We start from the raw sequence: 23,021 nt of genomic DNA, 5'->3' as shown, positions 1-23,021 counted from the left end.
AAGAAAAATAGTGTTTTACTTTTCCTTAATTAAAGCCTGGACATTGGCTGGGGGAGTAGCTCAGGGTACAGCACTAGTACTGAGTTTAATACCCCAGCACCAAACCACCCCCCCAAAAAAAGTAAATAAAATAAATAAGGCCTAAAATTCAGTGTATGCTTTTAACTAAATCTCATTTTATTTTTACTCAATTCACATAAATTTTCTTCAATTATAAAAACTATTTCACTAATGCTGAAAAACCCTGGACCTTTTAATCCCCAATTCTCTCTGGTTTAATTCCCAAGAGTATATTTACATGTCTTTTTCTTCCTAGAATTTAAGAATATCTTATACTAATTTCACAATATCACTACTGGACTACAATCAAAATAAGTACAGGCCACATGCCTATAATTCCAACAACTCCAGAGGCTGAGGTGAAAAAATTGCAAATTCAACGCTAGTCTCAGCAACTTAGCAATTCTGTCTCAAAATAAAAAATAAAAACGGTGCCTGGCATAGTTGCACACACCTGTAATCCCAGTGGCTCAAGAGGCTACAGCAGGAGGATCATAAGTTTGAGGATATCCTCAGTAACTTAGCAAGGCCCTAAGTGTCTTAGCAAGACCTTGTCTCAAAATAAAAAATAAAAAGGGCTGGGATGTAGCTCAGTAGTTAAGCATCCCTGGGTTTAATCCCTAATATCAAAAATCAATAAATAATTTTTAAAAGACTGGAGGTAAATGGGGCTGGGGTTGTTGCTCAGTGGTAGAATGCTTGCCTAGATGTGTGAGGCCCTAGGTTCAGATCTTAGTACCACATATAAATAAATAAAATAAAGGTACATTTACAACTAAAATAAATATATCTTAAAAAAAAGGGAGGGGGCTGAGGGTAGAGCAACCTGGGTTAATCCCCAATAACACACACATACCAAAAAAAGGTGGGGGAGGAAAAAAAATAAGTAGAACTTAGTCAAGACAACAGTATGCCACTGAGGGAAGAAATTTACCATAATGATTAAAGTATAGGCTATGAAATTCTAGAGATACATATTTTAACTCTACCATTTAACAGATTACTAACTAGAGCTTAGAATAGATAGTACTTCAATATTCACCTGCAGTGAGGCTTAAAACCTAATTCAGAGTCTACTGAGAAATAGAGAGGCTACTTACTGTTAACTGCAACCCATTCATTTAGATCTTCCCCCTCAGGAAGCATGACAGCCATTCTGAGGTTGCCACTGCCAAGTGTGGCTTCTGCATGCTTTAAGAGCTCATACTGGTGAGACCCCTCTGGGATGTTCTTCTTTGGTTTAAAAGTTTTGGAAGAGCGACTACCACTATGAAAAGAAAGAAAGAAAAAAAGACACTTCAATATTCAAGGCAAGACCTTCAATACAGTCCTGTACCCTATATTACTTGACAAAAATAATAGAGGTTGCCGGGCACAGTGGCGCACATCTATGATCCCAGCAACTTGGGAGGCTGAGATAGGAGGATCGAAAGTTCAAACTAGCCTCAGCAAAAGCAAGGAGCTAAGAAACTCAGTGAGATCCTGCTCTAAATAAAATATAATACAGGGCTGGGGATATGGCTCAGTGGTTGAGTGCCCCTGAGTTCAATCCCTGGTACCAAAAAGAAAGTGATCTTAAACATCCACATCCACAAATTAACAGCAAATATACCCTTAGCTTCCCTCCCCACTCAGCATTAGACCTAAACTTATATCAGCCACATTAAATAAATAAAGGTATTGTGTCCAACTACAACTAAAAAATAAATATTAAAAAAAAGACAAGCCACAGACTAGCAGAAAAATCTCTGTAAACCACATATAGTATATGATAAAAGACTTGTATTCAAAATATACAAAAAACTCTTAAAATTCAAGAACAAGAAAAACAACCTATGGAGCCAACCTAGGTGCCCTTCAACAGATGAATCAATAAAGAAAATGTGGTGCTGGGCTTGATGGCACACATCTGTAATCCCAGCAGCTGGGAAGGCTGAGACAGGAGGATTGCAAGTTCAAAGCCAGCCTCAGCAATTGTGAGGTGCTAAGCAACTCAGTGAAACCCTATCTCTAAATAAAATACAAAATAGGTCTGAGAATGTGGCTCAGTGGTCAAGTGCCCCTGGATTCAATCCCTGCTCCAAAAATACGAAAAGAAAATGTGGTATATATACACACAATAGAGTATTTGTTAGTCATAAAGAAGAATGACTTTATGACTTTTGCCATTAAATAGATGGATCTGGAGACTATCATGCTAAGTGAAATAACACAATCTCAAAAAACTAAAAGTCAAGGGGCTGGGATTGTGGCTCAGCCAGAGACGACTTGCTTAGCATGTGTGAGGCCCTGAATTCGATCCTCAGCACCACATAAAAATAAATAAATAAAATAAAGGTATTGTATCCAACTACAACTAAAATACAAATATTTAAAAAAACTAAAGGTAAAATTTTTTTTTCTGATATGTGGAAGCTAATCCACTATAAGGCAGAAGGGGGCAAGAATAAAAAGTAGTTGTTCAGTGGACTAGACAAAGGGGAATGAAGAGAAGGGAGGGGGGATGGGAAAAGAGAAAGAAGATAGTACAATGAATCTGACATAACTTTCCTATGTATGTATATGAATACACCCCAAAGAATCTCATCTTGTGTACATCCACAGAAATTAATTTTTAAAAAATCTTACCAGTAAATGGCAGAAAGAACAACAGAGTAAAGGAAGGGGAGCAAGGAGTGGGAGAAGGGAAGAGGGAGACACTGGAGACTGAATTAGAACAAGACATATTCCATACTTTTATAATTATGTTAAAATGTTCTATTGTCATGTATAATTAAAAAGAACTAATATTTAAAAAAAGAAAAAGAAAACAACCCAATGAAAAAATGGGCAAAAAAGATAAACTCCCTCAAAGATATACAGATGGTAAATAAGAACATGAAAAAATGCTCACCCCATCATTTGTCATCGGGAATTACAAATTAAAACAATGACATATTACAACACACCTATTAAAATGACTATAATCCAAAACTGACTATACCAATGCTGACAAGTGTTAGGTGCAGGGCAGGCTGAACGAATGAGGCTAACCCACGCACTCAAACCCCTCTCTGTCTGGTCCTTTATAACCTGTTTGTGTCAAGTCTGAACACTCAACCCCACTCAAGGCTGACTACTCGACCCCCACCTGTCTGGTGCAACAGAAACCCACATCTAGGCCCTGCCTGTCCTGTCTGCCTGAAGGCAGAAGATGACACTACTGTATGATCCAATCACTGTACACCAACAAGGCAGCTTGCAGACCCAGAGACCCCATTAAATTTGGACTATAAGAAACTCCTTCCTGCCGGGTCCCTCTCTCTTGCTCTTGCTCTTTCTCTCTCTTGCTCTTTCTTTTACTTTCGCTCTTCCTCTCACTCTCTCCTCTCCTCTTCTCTCTCTCTTTGCTCTCCCTCCTTCTTCTCTCTTTCCCCACTCTTTCTTTTTCTCCTCTTTTACACTGCTGCAATAAAAATCTCTTGGTCGCTCGAGTGTTGTGGTCACTTTCCTTTCAATAAGGATGCAAAGCTAGAAAACACTCTGGCAGTATATTACAAAGTTAAACACAATCTTTCCATTCAATCTAGTAAGCATTTCATTTGAAAACCTAAATCCATGCAAAAATTTGCACACGGATATTTATAGCAGCTTTAATCATAATCACCAAAACTGTAAACAACTCAAATGCCCTTATACAAGAAGAGTTCAACTGTGGCACACCCATACAATGGTTCTGTTCAGTAATAAAAAGAAATGAGCAAGTCACAAAAAGACCTGAATACTTCACTTAATATTGCTAAGTGAATGAGTTAGTTTAAAAAGTCGACATACTAGGAATCCAAATATTCTAGCAAAAATAAGAGACAGTAAATGTACAGGGGTTCACACAGGAGGATGAGCAATTACTGGGTATATTCCCCCCCAAAAAATTTTTTAAATGTTCACATTTAAAAAAACTACTTGGGGCTGGTGTTGTGTCTCAGAGGTAGAAAACTCGCCTAGCATGCATGAGGCACTGGGTTCGATCCTCAGCACCACATAAAAATAAAACAAAGATATTCTGCCCACCTATAACTAAAAAAATAAATTATTTAAAAAAAAAACCAAACTTATACATTAATGTTCATGGCAACTAAAAAACAATGTTTTGTTTATTCAGAATGAACAAAAAGTAGAAACAACTCAAGTGTTCATCAACTGATAAATGGGTAAATAAAAAGTGGTTTATAGCCAGGCATGTTGGCACAAACCTGTAACCCCAACAACTTGGGAGGCTGAAGCAGGAAGATCTCAGTTCAAGGCCAGCTGAGCAACTTAGCAAGACCCTGTCTCAAAATTAAAAAAAAAAAAAAAAAAAGGCCTGGGCATGAGCTTGGTAGTACAGCACCCTTGGATTCAATCCCCAATTCTGCAAAACAAAACTAAAAAATAAAATAAACAATAATTGGGGCTGGGGATGTGGCTCAAGTGGTAGTGCGCTTGCCTGGCATGCGTGTGGCCCGAGTTCGATCCTCAGCACCACATACAAAGATGTTGTGTCCGCAAAAAAAAAAAAAAAATGATAACAACCGTGGGGAAAGATCATTTACGCTGCAATGTAGTAACTTCGTTGGCTTTATTAAATTTGAAACTTGTGATTTTTCTCATTATAAATGTTCACTTTCTAATTTCTACTTTAATTTTTATTCATTTTTCTCAAAGAGGGTCCCCAAAATTTGGATTAATCTCTATGAATTTGAAGGCTCACTACTGGTACTACGAGAAGGAAAATTGGAATGTAGAGCGTGATATAACTGATTCTCCCAATTTTCATCACATAAACCTGCTTTGATATATTCTCAGAGAAAAATACCTTTGGATCCCCTAAAAAAAATAACCATCTTCCTCTATTAGGCACTGTTATATTCTAAAGAATCTTCTATTAGTATATTTATCTAACAATGAAAATTGTATGGTAGCCTCAACTGTCTCTCCTACCACTATGTATTATTTAGGGGCAGGTCCTATCAATCTATTTGTCTATTTTTTTCAGAAGCTACTTTGGAATGTAATAAATGATCAATAATTTTTGATTTTAAAAAGTTACCTTGAACTAATCTAGCTTTAGGAAATTTTATTAAAGCCATTTCACTATCTTATAGCAGATGTTTATTCATCACTTTAAGTGGAGAAAAGAGTTAACTATAATAATGGCTAGGAGCCAAGCACAGAGGCACACTCCTGTAATTCCAGTCATTTAGGAGACTAAGAGGATCACAAGTTTAAGGGCAGCCTGGGAAACTCAGCAAGATCTTGTCTTAAAATAAAAATAAAAAAGCTGGGGATGTACCTCAGTGGTAAGAGGCTTGCCTGGCATGCACAAAGCCCTGTGTTCAATCTTGAATAAGGCCAAAAAAAAAGAAAAAGAAAGAAATGACATGAAACTGATGTGAGCTATTCTCTTTAAGGACCTAGGAGTTGAGTAAGTAAGTGCCATCCCAATTCCTTGCTCATATAAATGATTACTGTAGCTGGTCACAGTGGTGCAAGCCTATAATCCCAGCTACCAGAGAGACTAAGGGAAGAAGACCACAAGTTCTAAATCAGTCTCTGAAACTTAGTGAGAGACTGTCTCAAAATAAAAAAATTTAAAAGCTGGGGATATAACTCAGAAGTAGAAAGCCCTGGGTTCAATCTGAAGTACCAAAATAATAAAATAAAATAAAAAATCATCATTAAAACAGCTCTGTTGCCAGTGGCAAAAAGAAAAAAAAAACTAGCAACAAGTGCAAGCAGCAGGAGCTAGGACTACTTGTTCTTCCTCCATAAAAGCTAAACTACTAATTTAGTTAATGGAATGTTTAGAACTTTGTGAAGTAGAAATGTACGCTTATATTATACAAAGACCCAAAAGGAATGCCCTTTGGTTTTATTTTTAAGTTAAAAGTACTTTCTGAGGTGAATGAAATATTCTAGACCTTAAAACATGTGTGGGTTACACAAGTGTATATGTTTGTTTCAACCAATCAAACTATATATTTAAGACTTGAGCATTTCATTATATGTAGATCATATCTGAATACAATAAAATTAAAAATAACTTACAGCAGTAAACTCTTAGACACACCTCTAAGCTACATAATCTGAAAGTCCCACAATGCTCAAACATTTATACAATAATTTTGTTCATTACTAACCTCTTGGTCTCAAATTCTTAGTATATTTGAGCCTTTGATAATATGAAAGACAGTATGGACTTTCTCTTTAGAGACATAAAAACAATATTTTGCATACAGGAATTCAGGCAGGTGCTGAAACCTAATTCATAAATGTAGCCAAAGAAGATCCTCCCTCTCTAAAGCTATCATGAAAACATTAATTTTCTCCCTAAATATTCTGAGCTCCACATTTATTTTCTAATCCTATAGACATATGTTTCAGATAAAATCATACTCTTAAATTCAGGACAAACAAGTTCAGATACTTTTGCTTTTATTTTAATATTTTTTTTAGTTGTTGATGGACATTCACTCATTCATTCATTCATTTATTTATTGTGCTGAGAATCAAACCCAGTACCTCAAATGCAAGGTAGGCAAGCACTCTGCCACTGAGCCACAACCCCAGCCCTCAGATTTTTTTATTCAATGAAAACACAGTAGGTTATATTCTATAGTTTATTCTTTTTAAAAAATTTTCTATTAATTTTCCTGTTAAACAGTGATAGCAGAAAGTTTTGATCATATTCATTAAATAATCTGTACTATCTTCATTTATAATAAATTCACTGGATTAATATTTTTTTAAAAACAAAGAAATAATACTGATGCCAAAAAAATTAGATACTATCCCATAATATATTTTTTTAATATTTATTTTTTAGTTGTACACAATACCTTTATTTTGTTTATTTTTATGTAGTGCCACATGTTAGGTGAGCGCTCGACCACTGAACCACAACCCCAGCCCCCCTAGAAGATATTCTTATTTCTTTTATTAAATGGCAGTTACATAAAAAATATTGGCAATGTGAATATAAAAGTTGAAATCATTTTCTCCTACAATATTATGCTAAAGCGAAATAAGCCAATCCCAAAGAACCAAAGGCCGAGGATGTTTTCTCTGATACTCCATGCTATTTCACAATGGGGGATGGGGTTTTGGACTAGACAGACTAAAGTGGGGGGAGGGGGCATGGGGATAGGAATGATAGCAGAATGAATCGGACATTATTACCCTAACATGCATACATGATTACATGACCTATATAACTCTACATCATGTACAACCAGACAATGAGAAGTTATACTCCATATATGTATGATGCGTCAAAATGCATTCTACTGTCATGTGTGATTAATTAGAATTTAAACATTTTTAAAAAATCATTTTCTCTTACAAATCCAATTCAAAAGCAGCTGATTAGATTTCAAATGCAACTGACTTTTTTTTTTTAAGAGTTAAAAAAAAATAGGGGTCATTCCTGATTTGGCGTTAAAGTTTAACCAATTAATAAAGGTCAAAGACATTAAAGATTTAAATTTGCTATATAGCAAACCTTCTGAAGTAAAATCAGATCAGTATAAAACATCATTGAATATTGATAAGTAATAATTAAGTTCTAAAATTTACCAATGCTTTATATAACTATTAAAATATTCTAATCAAGAGCTTTAAGAAATTCAGGAACAAAATTCTTATTATAGGACTAATTTAAAATTATGCATTCTTCTGACAGATTAAGTATATCAATCTAACTTAAACATATGATAAAATGGAAAATACCAAGCAGTCTATGATTTCAACAGTTAGTTTTTCATGAAAGGGACTAAACTATCTTCTGAACAAAAGAAAGACACACTAAAGAGAAATGCTATAATCTTAAAAAGGACAGAAGGGAATAAAAAGGGGACAGGGAGAAATTCCATGAGAGGTAACTAGAAATTAAACCACAGTACTGAGACATTTCATATCTATTAAACCACAGTACTGAGACATTTCATATCTATTAAACCACAGTACTGAGACATTTCATATCTAAAAGGGCATGTGGAATATCAAAATAGTCTGTTAAGAAACAAAATAGTCAGGGAGAGATCTGATAACCAAGAACAAATTAAGAGAAAACTAGATAACATACATGTAGCAATAAATATCTACTACTACAGTTAAACTTCAGACAAAATACTATAGTTCAATTTAGTTAACCAAATTCCAAATGCAAAGCTCAGATACTTTTAAAGGTTCGTTAACATTTTAATGGCCTAATACTTTTTTTTTTTTTTTGAGAGAGAGAGAGAGAGAGAATTTTTTTAATATTTATATTTTAGTTTTCCATGGACACAACATCTTTATTTTATGTGGTGCTGAGGAGAGAGAATTTTTTTAATATTTATATTTTAGTTTTCCATGGACACAACATCTTTATTTTATGTGGTGCTGAGGACTGAACCCAGAGCCCTGCGCACGCCAGGCGAGCGCATTACAGCTTGAGCCACATCCCCAACCTTAGGCCTAATACTTTTTATTATTAAACTGGAAATAAAACAAAAGGAAAATTATTCACCTAGCTAAAATCAGACTTTTAACTGACATTTAACTGATAACAATGATGACAAACAGATCTTTAATCCTCTAGGCTATCTAATATTGCCATGTTAAACACTGGCAAACTGTGAAGATGCATAAATGATATTCTGTTTTCTTGTAAAAAATTCTTGAACTATGGAAATGTTAGTTGAAAAAAAGATTTTTAGACTCACTCTTAACACATAGCAGACAAATTCAAAGCAAAGACAATTCAAAAAACAAAATAGGTCAACACAACGACATAATTTCTTTGCATTTAGACATGACACAGTTGTGAATGCTTAACAGAACATGGTAATAAAATAAAAATAGATTAGTACTTATAAGAAAATTTTTGAGAACAATGGCTAAAAAGTTAAAGACGGTGGGCTGAAATATATATTAGCCTCTCACTCCTTACTAAAAGTAGCCAATAAAGTGAATTTTTAAAAAACCATAATCTGGGGCTGGGGTTGTGGCTCAGCAGTGGAGTACACGCCTAGCACGTGCAAGGCGCTGGGTTCAATCCTCAGCACCACATAAAAATAAATAAATAAAATAAAGGTATTGTGTCCAACCACAACTAAAAAAGAAAAATTTAAAAAGAAATCATAATCTGCCTGGTGCAGTAGTGCACACCTGTAATCCCAGGAATTTGGGAGGCTGAGGCAGAAGGATTGCAAATTCAAAGCAAGTCTCAGCAACTTAAAAAAATGGGGGGGGGGGCACACGAAGGATGATGCTGCACACGATGACGACTACAACAGCTAATAGGGGCAATTACCAAGAATACAAGTATCAATAAATGTTGGCAAGGATGTGGAGAAAAGGGTACATTCATATATTCTGGAGGGACTGCAAATTGGTGTAACCTCCCTGGAAAGCAGTATCTAAATTTCTCATAAAACTTGGAATGGAACCACCATTTTACCCAGTTATCCCACTCCTTTGTATGTACCCAAACGAGTTAAAATGAGCATACTACAATAATGTGGCCACATCAATGTTTAGAACATCTTAATTCACAATAACTAACCTATGGAACCAACCAAGATGCCCTTCAACAGATGAATGGATGAAGAAAAAATATGGTTCATGTCACAATGGAATATTACTCAGCCATATAGAAGAATGAAATTATGGACTTGCCACTAAATGTATGAATCTGGAGATTATCATGCTAAGTGAAATAAGTCAATCCCAAAAGACCAAAGGTCAAATATTCTTCCTGATGTAAGTGGATGCTAACCCACAACAAGGAGGAAGGAAGGGGAAGAATAGAAGTTCCGTGGAGTAGACAAAGGGGAATGAAGGGAAGGGAGGGAACAAAGAAATACAAAAGACAGTGGAATGAATCTGACATAACTTTACTCTGTATGTTTATGAATACACCACAGTGAATCTCCCCATCATGTACATTCACAAGACTAGAAAACAAATTAGAATAGGATATATTCAATGTTTGTATAAACATATCAAAATAGATTCTACTGTCATATATGACTAAAAAGAAAAAATTTTAAAAAGAAAAAAGGAATAGGGATGTAGCTCAGTGGTTAAGCACCCTGGGTTCAATCCTCAGTACAAAAAACAAAAAACATTTTCCCCTAAAAATAAAGAATAAAAGAATAAACTTTTGGAAATTATAAAGATGAATAATTGCATAATGTATCTAAGAAAACCTAATTCTAATGCTAAAGTTAGAAACAACTTAATTTATATTATAACTCCCATAAAATGTTCAGGAATTAGTAGTACCTATAGATGTAGAATACTCCAGAAATGAGAGTCAAGATGAAATAAGACTTTTAACAGCCTGTTTAAGACGCAGTAAAAACTAGGTGTGGTGGTACATGCCTGTAATTCCAGCTACATAGGAGTCTGAAGCAGGAGAATCACAAGTTTGGGGCCATTTTGGGCAACTTAGCAAGACTCTATCTCACATGTAGCTCAGTGATAAAGCATTTGCATATGTAAAGGTCCTGAATTCAAACCCCAGTACTGCCTGCCCCCCAGAAAAAGCAGCAGAAGCAGTTACATCCCCAGACACACTTGATACCCACACAAAAGGGTTCTATACTAACCTTATCCTAAGAAAAGACTAGAAACTCAAGATTTATTCTGTGGAGAGGTCAAACATAGTGTCTCTGGCTTGGGAGACACAGGTAAACTTGCAGGCAAGGCACACACATCACACATAATACTGAAAAGCGAGTTTGAATAATCCATGTTGAGACCCCTGTCTTTTCCCCACAATCAGGACCCCAAAAACTTTGCAGCCAGGATAACAACCTCCAAACAAAGAGCAGAAAAACTTTTTCTGGCAAATGTAACCATACCAGGTGTAAAATTAAAATCCTGGAAAGAAATACCAGGAGTTCCACAAGGAAACAGCCTAGCCATATTGCCCTTCAGCAAAGCTGACACGGACATGCCTATGCCTTCCATACACTAGAATGCAGAGATTCAATTGATTTTTTAGTTATCCTGCTTATAAATAAAAGCAGAAATGCAAAAAGATTGCCAGACACATGAAGGAAGCTTCTACATGAGATCACACCAAAATTGACAGAACAAAGCAACTGGAGGACAAACTATACAGAGTTAAAAATGTCAAAAAAAAAAATCAATAATATCCTCAACAGGGGCTGGGGTTATGGCTCAGCAGTAGAGCGCTCGTCTGGCACGTGCAGGACCCTGGGTTCAATCCTCAGCACCACATAAAAATAAATAAATGAAATAAAGGCATTGTGTCCAACTACAACTAAAAAATAAATATTAAATAATAATAATAATAATATCCTCAGCAATAAAAATTATTTTTGCTTCAAGAAATAATATGATATTATATGAAAAAGAGAATTTAAATAGGACTCTCAAAATTTTTAAAAGGTAGCAGAAATAAAATAAAAGGAATAGGAAATAAAACTGAAGTAGTCTACCAGAATACTGGTGGTCAAAAAGATAGAAAAGAAAATGAAGGACCAATCCAAGAGATCCAATTAATAAGTAGGTTATAGGGAATTCACAAAGATATAACAGAGAAAACAGAAAATATTTTTGAATCAAAGAAACAAATCAGGAATTTTCCAAGAACTAAAAATATCCTATAGCCTCAAGGAGAACCCACCAAACACAGTGGATGAAAATAGATCCATACCAGAAAATGCCATTATGAAATTTTAAGAAATGAATGTAAAGATCTTAAAATTAAATTTTTAAAAAGTTTCATACAGTATCAGGAACCAGAAAGGCATTTAGAATTCTCAACAAAAAAGAGAACTTGAACTTCAGACAAAAGAAAACTAAACTGTATGGGAAAATTAGTTCCAATATAGAATTCTAATGGCCTTTGCTGATACCAATCAAGTATGGACACAGAATAAACTTATAAATATATAAAGGTTCAAAACATTTTTTGATCTGCCAAACTAAAAGAAGTAAATCAAAGAAGAAGACATGAATCCAAAAGATAAGAAATCTAACTCAAGAACTATGCAAGGAGAATTCTAGGATGAAGGTAAAGGGAAATTTCAAAACTGACAGCAATGCAGCAGGACTAGATAATATCAACCAATATAGACCAGAGAAAACCAGAAAGCTCCACAGAAATATGTTCCAGAAAAATAAAGTGAGCTCAGTGTGGTGGCACACAGTATAATCCCAGCGCAGCTTAGAGGCTAAGGCAGGAGGACTGCAATTTCAAAACCAGTCTCAGCAATTTAGCAAGGCCTTAAGCAACTCAAGTGAGGCCCTGTCTATAAATAAAAAATAAATGGGGCTGGGTATGTTGGTCATTGGTTAAGTGGTCCTGGGATCAATCCCTGGTACCAAAAAAAAAAAAAAAAAGATAAAGTAAAATAATCTCAATGTATTTGAAGGTTAACTGGGGCAAGTTTTGGGGAATGACTACATAAAAAATTAAATAAAACTATTCCAAAAATAACATAAAGTTGTTCTGAAAAGGAAAAACAAAATTACAACATAGTACTTAGCTCAACTATCCACTGTGTTTATTTAGTACTAAGTATATTGAGAAGGTAGTAGGATGGGACATATTATGAACGTGAGATTTGGTAGTAAGGATGAGGTAAATTATACTTTTCTTTCACAAAATTCAATAGTTAATGCCCCAAAATGAGGAAATCAAAAAGTAACAAAATAAACATGTTATTTTTAACATATGAAATTAAATATCGAAACAATCAAGTAAAAGGATTCAAAGAGGCTGAATCTAGGAAATAGAAAAAGAGGAGGTTGCTTTTATCAAAAGCCTTACAGAACTATTTGATTCTAAATTAAACCATGTAATGTGTAATTCTGACAAAAATAATTTTTAAAATTTGAAAATTTAATTAAAAAAAAAATTGAATGCTTAATCAAAAGATGGTACCAGGCATGGTGGCACACAACTATACTCCCAGCTATTCAGTAGGCTGAAGCAAGAGAATCAAAAGTTCAAGGCCAGCCTGGGCAACTTAGAGAAAACCTATCTCAAAATAAAAATAAAAAGGGCTGGATGTATCACCCTGAGTTTAATCCCAGTACAGGGGGGGCGGGGGAAAATTCCATGCATTGTTATTATTTAACTCAAGCATTATTTATTTCATATGAATCCCCCCACCTTCTCAAAAAAGGTTGATTTTTGCAGTTTGGTAACCTGGATTAGAACTGATCTGTCTGGTAGAAGTTATGTGACTTTAGGTAAGCTATTTAGTTGTTCTAATTGCCAAGAAATATCATTTACCATGCAGATGGTTCTGGAAATTAAATAGTATGTAGAGATATACAGAACGCCAAAGGTACACTGACAGTTCTCAATAACTAATATCAGGTAAATATATTTGTACCATATCTTTCAGTAACTAGCAACTTGTTCCACAGACAAGCTAAATTATATCTAAGTAGTTTACATTTTAAATAAGCAACTGCAAAATAATAGAAAATATATATAAAAAAAAAAATCACAGGACCCCAGAGCTTCAAATGATTGACCTAAAAACAAAAAAGGCTGGAATACAATCTTTTGAAACTCCAAAAATGACTAAAAGTAAACAATTTATCCAGAAGTTTGACCATATTCTTACCAATTCCACGAGTCACCATAAATCTTAACACCTCAATATCAGAAAGACTATAGGTTGCCAAATTATAACCCTTATTTTATGAATAAGAAAAACAAGGACAAAAAGTACAATGACTTTGCAATAAAATCTATACTAAAACTACCTAAATTCTAAGCTCTATTTTTTTAAGCCTGACTTATAAGAGCCTACCCAGAATCCAGACATGTGAACAACTGCAAATCATCAGAATACTTGAGCTGGGCATGGTGACTCACACCTGTAATTCCAGCAACTCATGAGGCCAAGTCAGGAGGATCACAAGTTCGATCACAATTTAGGGAGATCCTGTCTCAAAATAAAAAATAAAAAGCATTCAGTAATAGAGCACTCAAGGGTTTAACCCCCAGTACTGCAAAAAATAAATAAACTTTTTTTTTTTTTAATGCTGTAAAGGAACAGGGGCTGGAGGTGTAACTCAGTGAAAGTGTGCTTATATACTCAAGGTCCTGGGTTCAAAATATATATATACATACCTTTAAATTTTAAAGGTATGTGTGTGTGTGTGTATATATATATATATATATATATATATATATATATATATATTTTTTTTTTTTTTTTTTTTTTTTAATTTTAAAGGCACAAGTTCATGAGGCTACCAGGGGTTTGCATATATTTACTGATAAAGAGTATTCTAGGTTGCCCTAACATAAACTTATGCTTATAATAGTTCCATTTATAAATGCTCAGAAACAATGAACATACCATACATGCATACTCTTCACAAGCAAAAGCAATTGAACATCACAGTTTACTCATACTTTAGGAGTGACTGGGAAAAAATTTTCCACCTTAAAATAATCCAGAGGGGCTGGGGTTGTGGCTCAGCAGTAGAGCGCTCACAGCCCACGTGCAAGACCCTGGGTTGATCCTCAGCACCACGGACAAAAATAAACAAGTGAAACAAAGGTGTTGTGTCCAACTGCAACTAAAAAATAAATATTTTAAAAAATAATAATAATCCAGAAAGAAAAAACGTGGCATACTTTCTAATCAGACCCTATGAGAAAAGCAATAAATACAAGACAATAAGTGAAAAACAGCTTTAACTCCTACGCCAAGGCTGGGTATAGCTCAGTGATAGACAGGTTGCCTAGCATGTGTGAGGCCCTGGGTTCAATCTGACCCACCCAATCCCCTCACTACCACTCCCCCCCCACACACACACACTAGAATACAGAGGGGAAAAAAAGACAAACCAAATCTATACATAATTACTATAGCTACAAATGTCATGTGCCTCCCAAACATGTTTATTATTTGCATTAAATTATCAGTTTATTTCCTGAATTAAATATCAGAAAGATAATAAGAAATCCAATATAACTGATTCATGATGAGGTTTGGAGGCAGAGCACTGGAGGATCAGAGGAACACTAGATAGGGCAAAGGGGTGGGAGGGGAAGGGAGAGGGCATGGGGGTAGGAAAGACAGCGGAATGAGATGGACATCATGATCTTAAGTACATGAATGAAGACACAAATGGTGTAACTATACTTTGTGTACAACCAGAGACACGAAAAATTGTGTTCTATATATGTAATATGAATTGTAATACATTCTGCTATCATATGTAACAAATTAGAATAAATAAAATTTTTTAAAAAAAGAAATCCAATATAAGGCTGCAGGGGAAATAGCTCAGTGGTGAATCACATGCACAGTATGCTCAAGGGCCTAGGTTCAACCCCCAGCATCCTGTCCCCCCCACACCCCGTGCAAAAAAAAAAAGAAATACAATTTGAATCAAATATCTCACTTTGTAAAAAAGAGTCTGCTTTACTAACTTATATTACTTGCCGATCTTAGAAAAAAAAAGAGAGAAACATTTTCTGAGTAAGTTATTTTAAACTTTTTTTAACTGTAAAACACATTTATAGACAAAGGATTTTTAAATTATATTCTACCCTCTACCTGTCACATGACTTCATTTTTAAATGAAATTGTTAATTTCATTTATTAAAGAGCTTCATTCCAAATGTTAGCATATATTTTTCTCCTTTTAAAATAGAAGAAAGGACTGGGAATGCAGTTCAGTGATACAGTGATTAGCATGCATAAAAGGGAGAGGAAAGGAACCAAGGAAGGAGTAATGACAAAGGCTGCAATTTCCCTTACTATGCCATTAGAAATATAGACGAACAAGCTGGGAATGGTGGCACATGCCTATAATCCCAATGATCAATCAGGGAGGCTGAGGCAGGAGGATCATAGTATAAGGCCAGTCTCAGTAACTCAGCAAACACCTCAGCAACCTAGGGAGACCCTGTCTCAAAATAAAAAATAAAAAGGGCTGGGGGTATAACTCAGTGGGAGAGCACCCTGTATTCCATCCCTGGTACAGGGTGGCAGGGGCGGAGGGGGTGGAATATCCTTGGAAAAGCTTGTATTAAATTGTCCAGGGCTCAGGATGTAGCTCAGTGGTAGGGCACTTGCCTTGTATGTGCAAGATCCAGGGTTTAATCATTAGCACCACAAAAAAGAAAAAGAAAAAAAAAAGTCCAATGGGCTGGGGCTGGGGCTGGGGCGGGGCTCAATGATTGAGCACCTGCCTTGCACATGTGAGGCACTGGGTTCAATCCTCAGCACCACAAAAAAATAAATAAATAAAGATATTGTGTCCATTTACAACTAAAAAAATATTACAAAAAAAAAATCCAAGAAGTTTTATGATTGTTTTCTTGGTGGTACAATGCTGGTAGGGATGCAGGGAAATGAGCACTACTTCACTAGTATCGGGAACACAATTTATGGGGTAGAGAGTAATCATACACCTGACACATGCTAATTCTTAAAAGGTCTCTATGCCAGGCATGACACTATCTCAAAATGAAAAATAAAAATGGCTATGCATATATAGCTAAGTGGTAAAGTACCCTGTTATCATCAGGGTGTCTAGTTGGGATCCCAAGTCCTTGGTGCCCCAAAGAATTGGGCAAGGCACACACAAGTAACAGGCAAAGTACAGATTTATTGAAGGTAAAAGTAGAAATAGCACTCCGTAAGGTAGAGTGGAGTGGGCTGAGCAAGAGATGAGGGGTTCAAGGCTCTGATGTCTGGAATTAAGTCTTATATAAATGTCTTATATGTTGAGCTGTGAAGCAGTTTCTTCCTTATACTGACCTGATTAAAGACCTTACCCCATTTGCCCCCATTGGTTACCTTAGGATACCTGATTAGATTATTTGCAATTTTCTCCTATTGGTTACTTTAGAAAACCTAATTAGAATGTCCAATTTACCAGGGGTTAGTCATTTTAAAATACTGAAGCTGTAGGCAAGAGTTGTCATGGTGATAAGTTCTCAGTGGTGGGAGCCATCATGTTAATGGGACTTATCCTAAACAGGAACATGACTATATGACTGTCTCCCCTGTCCTGTCCTCCAGTGGCATCCTTCTTATACCCTGCCTCCACTATCCTGGTGTCCCTGAACTCTACCTAACACACTCCTGCACTCCATCCCTAGTACATACTATAGGAAATAAGGAAGGAAACAAAAGTCTCTATAAAGTCTCTATAAAAATGTAAGGAGCTAGAATTGTGGCTCAGGGGCAGAACGCTTGCCTAGAATGTATGTGAGGCACTGGGATGGATCCTCAGCACCACATAAAAATAAATAAATAAAGGTATTAAAAAAATGTGTGATAATGGCCCAATAAACAGATGTTCCAAATCTTTCTGTGCACAGTAGCCACCTTTTTATATTTTCCCTAAAATCTTTATGAGGGAAAATTAATCAGAACAACAACAAAAAATCAGTCACACCCCCACCTTCTGCCATGAAAAAAATGAAATTATTGATTTGTTTAAAAAACTGTTTTTTTGATGCTATATAAATTATACTAGCCACTATGCTACAAGGTAACAATTAAAAACAAACAGTATTAAGGGTTGGGGAGGTAGCTTAGTGGTACAGCATCTGCCTAGTATGTGTGAGGCCCTAGGTCCCATCCCCAGCACAACAACAAAAAAATTTTTTTAAGTAAAAAACAAATAGTTTTTGCAACTTCAAGGGAACCACATAACAGGGATCACAGTTATCTTTTCAAAAAAGGATATAATAAGGACTATGAAGAGCATGGAAATGGTATCTAAAAACTGAAGGGGACACAGGCCAGGAAAAGAGTTGGATCCTAAACTAAAAAAAATGGGTATGAGGAGAAAAGCAGTCTAGCTAGAATAATAGGAATAGCATTTACAAAGGCAGGCTGTCTTTGGAGAAATTCAAGTTGAAAAAAATGCAAATAAAATAGCTGAGTACAGTTAAAGAGGTAAGTCATTGTACAAAGGCACAGATGAGGCTGGAGTAAGTGGTAAGCAAACAATATGGAGGTCCTCTGCCTGGAGTTTGGCCAAACACTTCCAGCCCATTCCAGTCTCTACCTGAAAAGCCCAAATGAACTGAAGGAAGCAGGTGGGTAAAAGGATTCAGCCACCTCCTATCCTTATTTAAGGAAAAAAAAAAAAAAAAAAAAAAACCTCAGTGCTAGAGATAAGCAGCAGTGGCAGCAGCACCAAGAACAAGCAAAATAGGCCCTTGAATCCACCCAATAAAAACTGTCTCTGCCTAAAAATACAGAAGCACAAATTTGCAAAATTCCTCCTGTTTTGAATAAATTAATATACTACACATTTTTATGACTATTATCAATATTGGCTGCAACTACTGAACACATACATCTAATTCAGAAGTTTGTACATTTGTGTGAAACATCAAGGATCTTTAGCCACCAAAGGTGAGCTTAAAACTAGTGAATTAAAACAACTATTCAAAATAGTTTGTTCAGGAGTTGAGGCTATAGCTCAGTAGCAGAGCTACTTGGTTCGATACTTTGCACTGCATAAAAATAAATAAAACAAAGGCATGCTGTCCACCTACAACTACAAAAAATTTTTTAAAATTAAAAAAAAAAAAAGTTCATCCACATAACATGCTGGTCTTCATTTTAAGATTCTCAAAGACAGAGATCACATCTTGCAGTATTTCTGAAGCCCTACTTTCTCCCCACCCCCACCTCCACTAATACCTGGCCCTTGACTTTACACATAGGAGGTGTCCAAAAATGTTTCATGCATTATGCAATAATGCTAAGTGTTCATAAGATAGCTAAACAAAATTTGAAGTGTGAAAAAGTTCAGAAGTAGGCTTGGGAATTTCACAAGCAAGGATGATGACAGTGTTTACACAGGGCTCTTTGTTTTATTAAATGCTTTCATTTAATAAAACATTATTGTCATTCAATGCACACATTTTTTTTTAATATTTATTTTTTAGTTATCGGCGGACACAACATCTTTGTTTGTATGTGGTGCTGAGGATCGAACCCGGGCCGCACGCATGCCAGGCGAGCACGCTACCGCTTGAGCCACATCCCCAGCCCCTCAATGCACACATTGACCTAACAGAGTAAGCATTCCTTTCGCCAGTATACAGAGGAAACTGAAGCTAAGGAATTATGTCATATGCCCAAGGTCCCATGTCAGAGACAAACCAACGACTCTGAAACCCAGGTCTCACTCATAGATAGGTCACTCTTCTATGACAATCTTAAATTAATTAAAAAGTACATAAATAAGCTGGGCACAGTGGCACATGTGTGTTACCCAGGGACTCAGGAACCTGCGGCAGGAGAATCTAAGTTCAAGGCCAGCTTTACCAACTTAGCAAGGCCCATGTCAAAATAAAAAATAAAAAAAGGGCTGGGGGGTTAGGTTGTGACTCAGTGGTTGAGCGCTTGCCTAGCATGCGTGAGGCACTGGATTTGATCCCCGGCAACACATAAAAATAAAAACAAAATAAAAATAAAGGTATTGTGTCCATCTACAACTAAAAACAAACAAACAAACAAAAATTTAAAAAGGAGAAGGGGGTACTGGGGATGGAGCTCAATGGTTAAGTGCCCCTGAGTTCAATTCCCAAAATTAATATTAAATCAAAAAGTAAATAAATAGGGCTCGGATTGTGGCTCAGTGGTAGAGCGCTAGCTTAGCATGGGCGGGACCCGGGTTCGATTCTCAGCACCACATAAAAATGAAGGCATTGTGTTGTGTCCATCTACAAAAAAGATATTATCTCTCTTTAAAAAAAAAAAAGTAAATAAATAAATTTGCCAAGAAATATCCTCACATGCTATAAAATAAAATGGTGAAAAAAACTCTCACAAAACAGTCCAGAAGGTGAAATTATAATTACAAGTATGCAAAGGCAATAGGGGACCTAGACTGGCCTACTAAGGGGCCTCAAAAGACTCCTGTCAAGGACAAAGGTAAGTTTATATTGAATCCCAAAGATTTGCCAAGGATGGTGGCTCAGTGACTAGGGACACGGAGGCAGGAGGATCACGAATTCAAAGCCAACCTCGGCAACTTAGGGAAGCCCTAGGCAACTTAATGAACCCTGCCTTAAATAAAAAAAAAAAGGATGGGGGATGTGGCTCAGTGGTTAAGCACCCTTAAGTTCAGTTTCCAGTACCAAAAAAAGAAAAAAAGAATTTCAATTCCAAGGATTTTTCTTCTTTATTTTGAGTAAAAGCTACAGAACTTAGATAACACAATGAGTTGTATACAATAGGTTTGTATATGAATGTATCCAACAAGCAAACATAAAGGATGTCTAGACTTTGACTATAATTGTGTATGAAATTACAAAATAGTCAATAAATTCTGAAAAGCAGGAAACATTAAGGCTACATACCCTGAACATATATCAACACAACTAGAAATTAGCAATAATAGTTAACAAAAAAACATTTTTAAAGAATTTCTACAGGGGCTGGAGTTGTAGCTCAGTGATAGAGTACTTGATTGGCATGTGTGAGGCACTGGATTCGATTCTCAGCAACGCCTATAAATAAATAAAAATAAAGTTCCATCAACAACTAAAAGCAGTATATTTGAAAAAAAAAAAGAAGAATTTCTGCATAGGGGGCTGGGGCTATAGCTTAGGGGCAGAGCATTTGCCTAGCACGTGTAAGGCACTGGGTTCGATCCTCAGTACTGCATAAAAATAAACAAGTAAAACAAAGGTATTATGTCCATAGATAACTACAAAAAAAAGTTTTTAAATAATTTCTACATAAATGTTAATGAATCATTTAAATCAATATACAGGTATCCACCATTTACTGCTGAGTAATTGGAAGATCTTTCAAATCATCTAAGATCACATTAAAACACATTCTAATCCAGGGTTGGGGGCCTAAAATCTTACATTTCTAACATACTTGTAGGTGGTGCTGAAACTCCACATTTTAAGGGTCTAAAGCACACTTCTCAAGGATTATAGTTATATAGAAATGTCGATACCCTTAGTCTGGGGGTGTCTTCTGTCATCAGGGGGCCAAGAACAGTTTTCTGCCACATAAAATGAAAGTACTTTTTTTTCCCTAAATGTCAAATGACATAAAAAAAGGTAAAGATATCTCTAATTATAGTTATCACTAGACAATTTAGTCTCAACACCTTATAATTATGTTCCCACTTGAGAGAAAGCTAAAAATTGACAGAATTCAATTAAGACACATTTTGGTTCCAAACGTCTAGCCATTTAGAAATATATATTTTGGTAAAGACTGGTTTTAACTACAATTAGAATTTTTTTTTAAATGTCATTCTTGATGACTTACCATTTTTTAAATAAACTGAAAAGGTTAGCTAGGCACAGTGGCACACACCTTTAATTCCAGCTACTTGATAGACTTGAAGCAAGAGGATCACTTGAGCCCAGGAGATCAGGGCCAACCAAGGCAACAAAGCAAGACTCAGGCTCAAAAATGCATGTGTGTGTGTGTGTGTGTGTGTGTGTGTGCGCGCACACACACATAATAAGGTTGAAAGAACTGATTAAAGGGCTGAAAAGTCTTGACCGATAAAACCCAAAAAGGGAGTCCATAACAATAAGTTAGTGATACAAGCAGCAAGCTTCCTCATATTCATTAATTCAAAATTTCCATTTCTAAGAGTTTAAAATAAGAGCCAACTGAATATTTGGTAGGGTGTGGGGAAGTGATGGTAGAAATGGAACCACATGTATATGAGTGAAAACCAGGGGAATTTTTTACAAAGAACGATTTCAATAGTTAAATCTAATGTCACAGGGCTCCAGCAAACACAAATGGGTTCTCTAAAGAGCAAGAGGGTCATAGTGCCCTATCAGTCTGGAACTTGAGCTGCAACAGAGATGCCAGAAAAATTGCCTTAAAATACTTTTCCCCCTACTATTTCTATTTATTCTTCATGTTATACCATTACTTAGTTCAACAAAGGAACACATAAAAAAAAAAAATACTCCTAATACTCGATACTATAATAGTACAACTACTGAACTATTCTCATCAAATTTTAATTTGAGAGCAACAAAAGGACTTAGGCAGAAAGATAAAACAAGAGTAGTGATAAAAGAACATTTAACCTTTCCATTACAAATAATAGCAATAAGGCTACTTGGCTGTGACATAATTAGGAATAGTACCCACATAATGTTTGCTTCCCTTTCAAGTCTTGCTTTTAAGTTCTAACCTCAGAAAATCAGAGTACCCTTGGTATGTACCATACTAAGCCTACAGAAATTGGCTATAACTTAAGTAATCAGAAATGGTGACTGTTTAAAAAAGGTTATCATTAATCATCACACTGTTTAAATTTGGTATCACTATTGTATAACTACAATTTATTGAACTGAGGCCTTTTATATTCAGTATCTCTAATGCTTCCAAATTTCTAGAGTATTGGCCCTAAACACAAGATTATGTTAAGAAAAAAAAAAAAAAAACTGACCTCTGTCACACAAGTACATACATAACTAAGTCTCAAACTGCTTTCATCCTAAAATTGCTGCAGCAGGGGCCCACTCATGCCCCAAGGAGAGGAGCTGGGGCAGTAATAGTGTTTGGACAACAGCTGGAGGTAAGGTTATAAGGAGTATGGCCAGGCAAGGTCAAGAGAATGTGTGTGTGTGTGTGTGTGTGTGTGTGAATGTATAAAGAGTGTGCAAGCAATAGCACATGCACGTGCATAAGTATCACATTTCCCAAATAATAAAGCAGGAAGTAAAAAACATGGAAATGGCAAAGGTAGAATGAACCCTATGCTATTGGTCTGAAATAGGTAAGAGTGGTTTGAACTCATTTAATAGATACTGATAAAAGATTTTTAAAATGTGGAAATAAATGCATGTGGGTATGTATTCTCTAGCAGTGTCCAATAAGAAGGTGTAGGAATAGCAATATATCTATAGTAATGAGCATATCTGTCACCTAGATTTTGGCTCTAAATACTATTCTCCACTGAACAGATTCTTAAACCAT

General features: G+C 35.7%; 1 protein-coding gene across 3 annotated transcripts in view; it reads right to left on the bottom strand.

The window, feature by feature from the left end:
• The window catches only part of Mob1b (MOB kinase activator 1B), a 58,016-nt gene that overhangs the window by 25,751 nt on the left and 9,244 nt on the right, over window positions 1–23,021 (bottom strand). For 2 of the 3 annotated variants that reach the window (XM_076864368.2, XM_076864369.2), the window contains exon 2: window positions 1,161–1,327. In XM_076864368.2, the coding sequence (XP_076720483.1) occupies window positions 1,161–1,327 (167 nt within the window). Of the gene's footprint in view, window positions 1–1,160; window positions 1,328–13,865; window positions 13,914–23,021 lie in introns of those variants that run through there. The other variant, XM_076864370.2, reaches the window with a different exon arrangement.

The sequence above is a fragment of the Callospermophilus lateralis genome, chromosome 8 (assembly GCF_048772815.1).
Source record: "Callospermophilus lateralis isolate mCalLat2 chromosome 8, mCalLat2.hap1, whole genome shotgun sequence".
In the NCBI taxonomy this organism is placed as follows: Eukaryota; Metazoa; Chordata; class Mammalia; order Rodentia; family Sciuridae; genus Callospermophilus; species Callospermophilus lateralis.
Note: the sequence above shows the minus strand (reverse complement) of the source record. Positions and strands in the feature narration are given on the sequence as shown.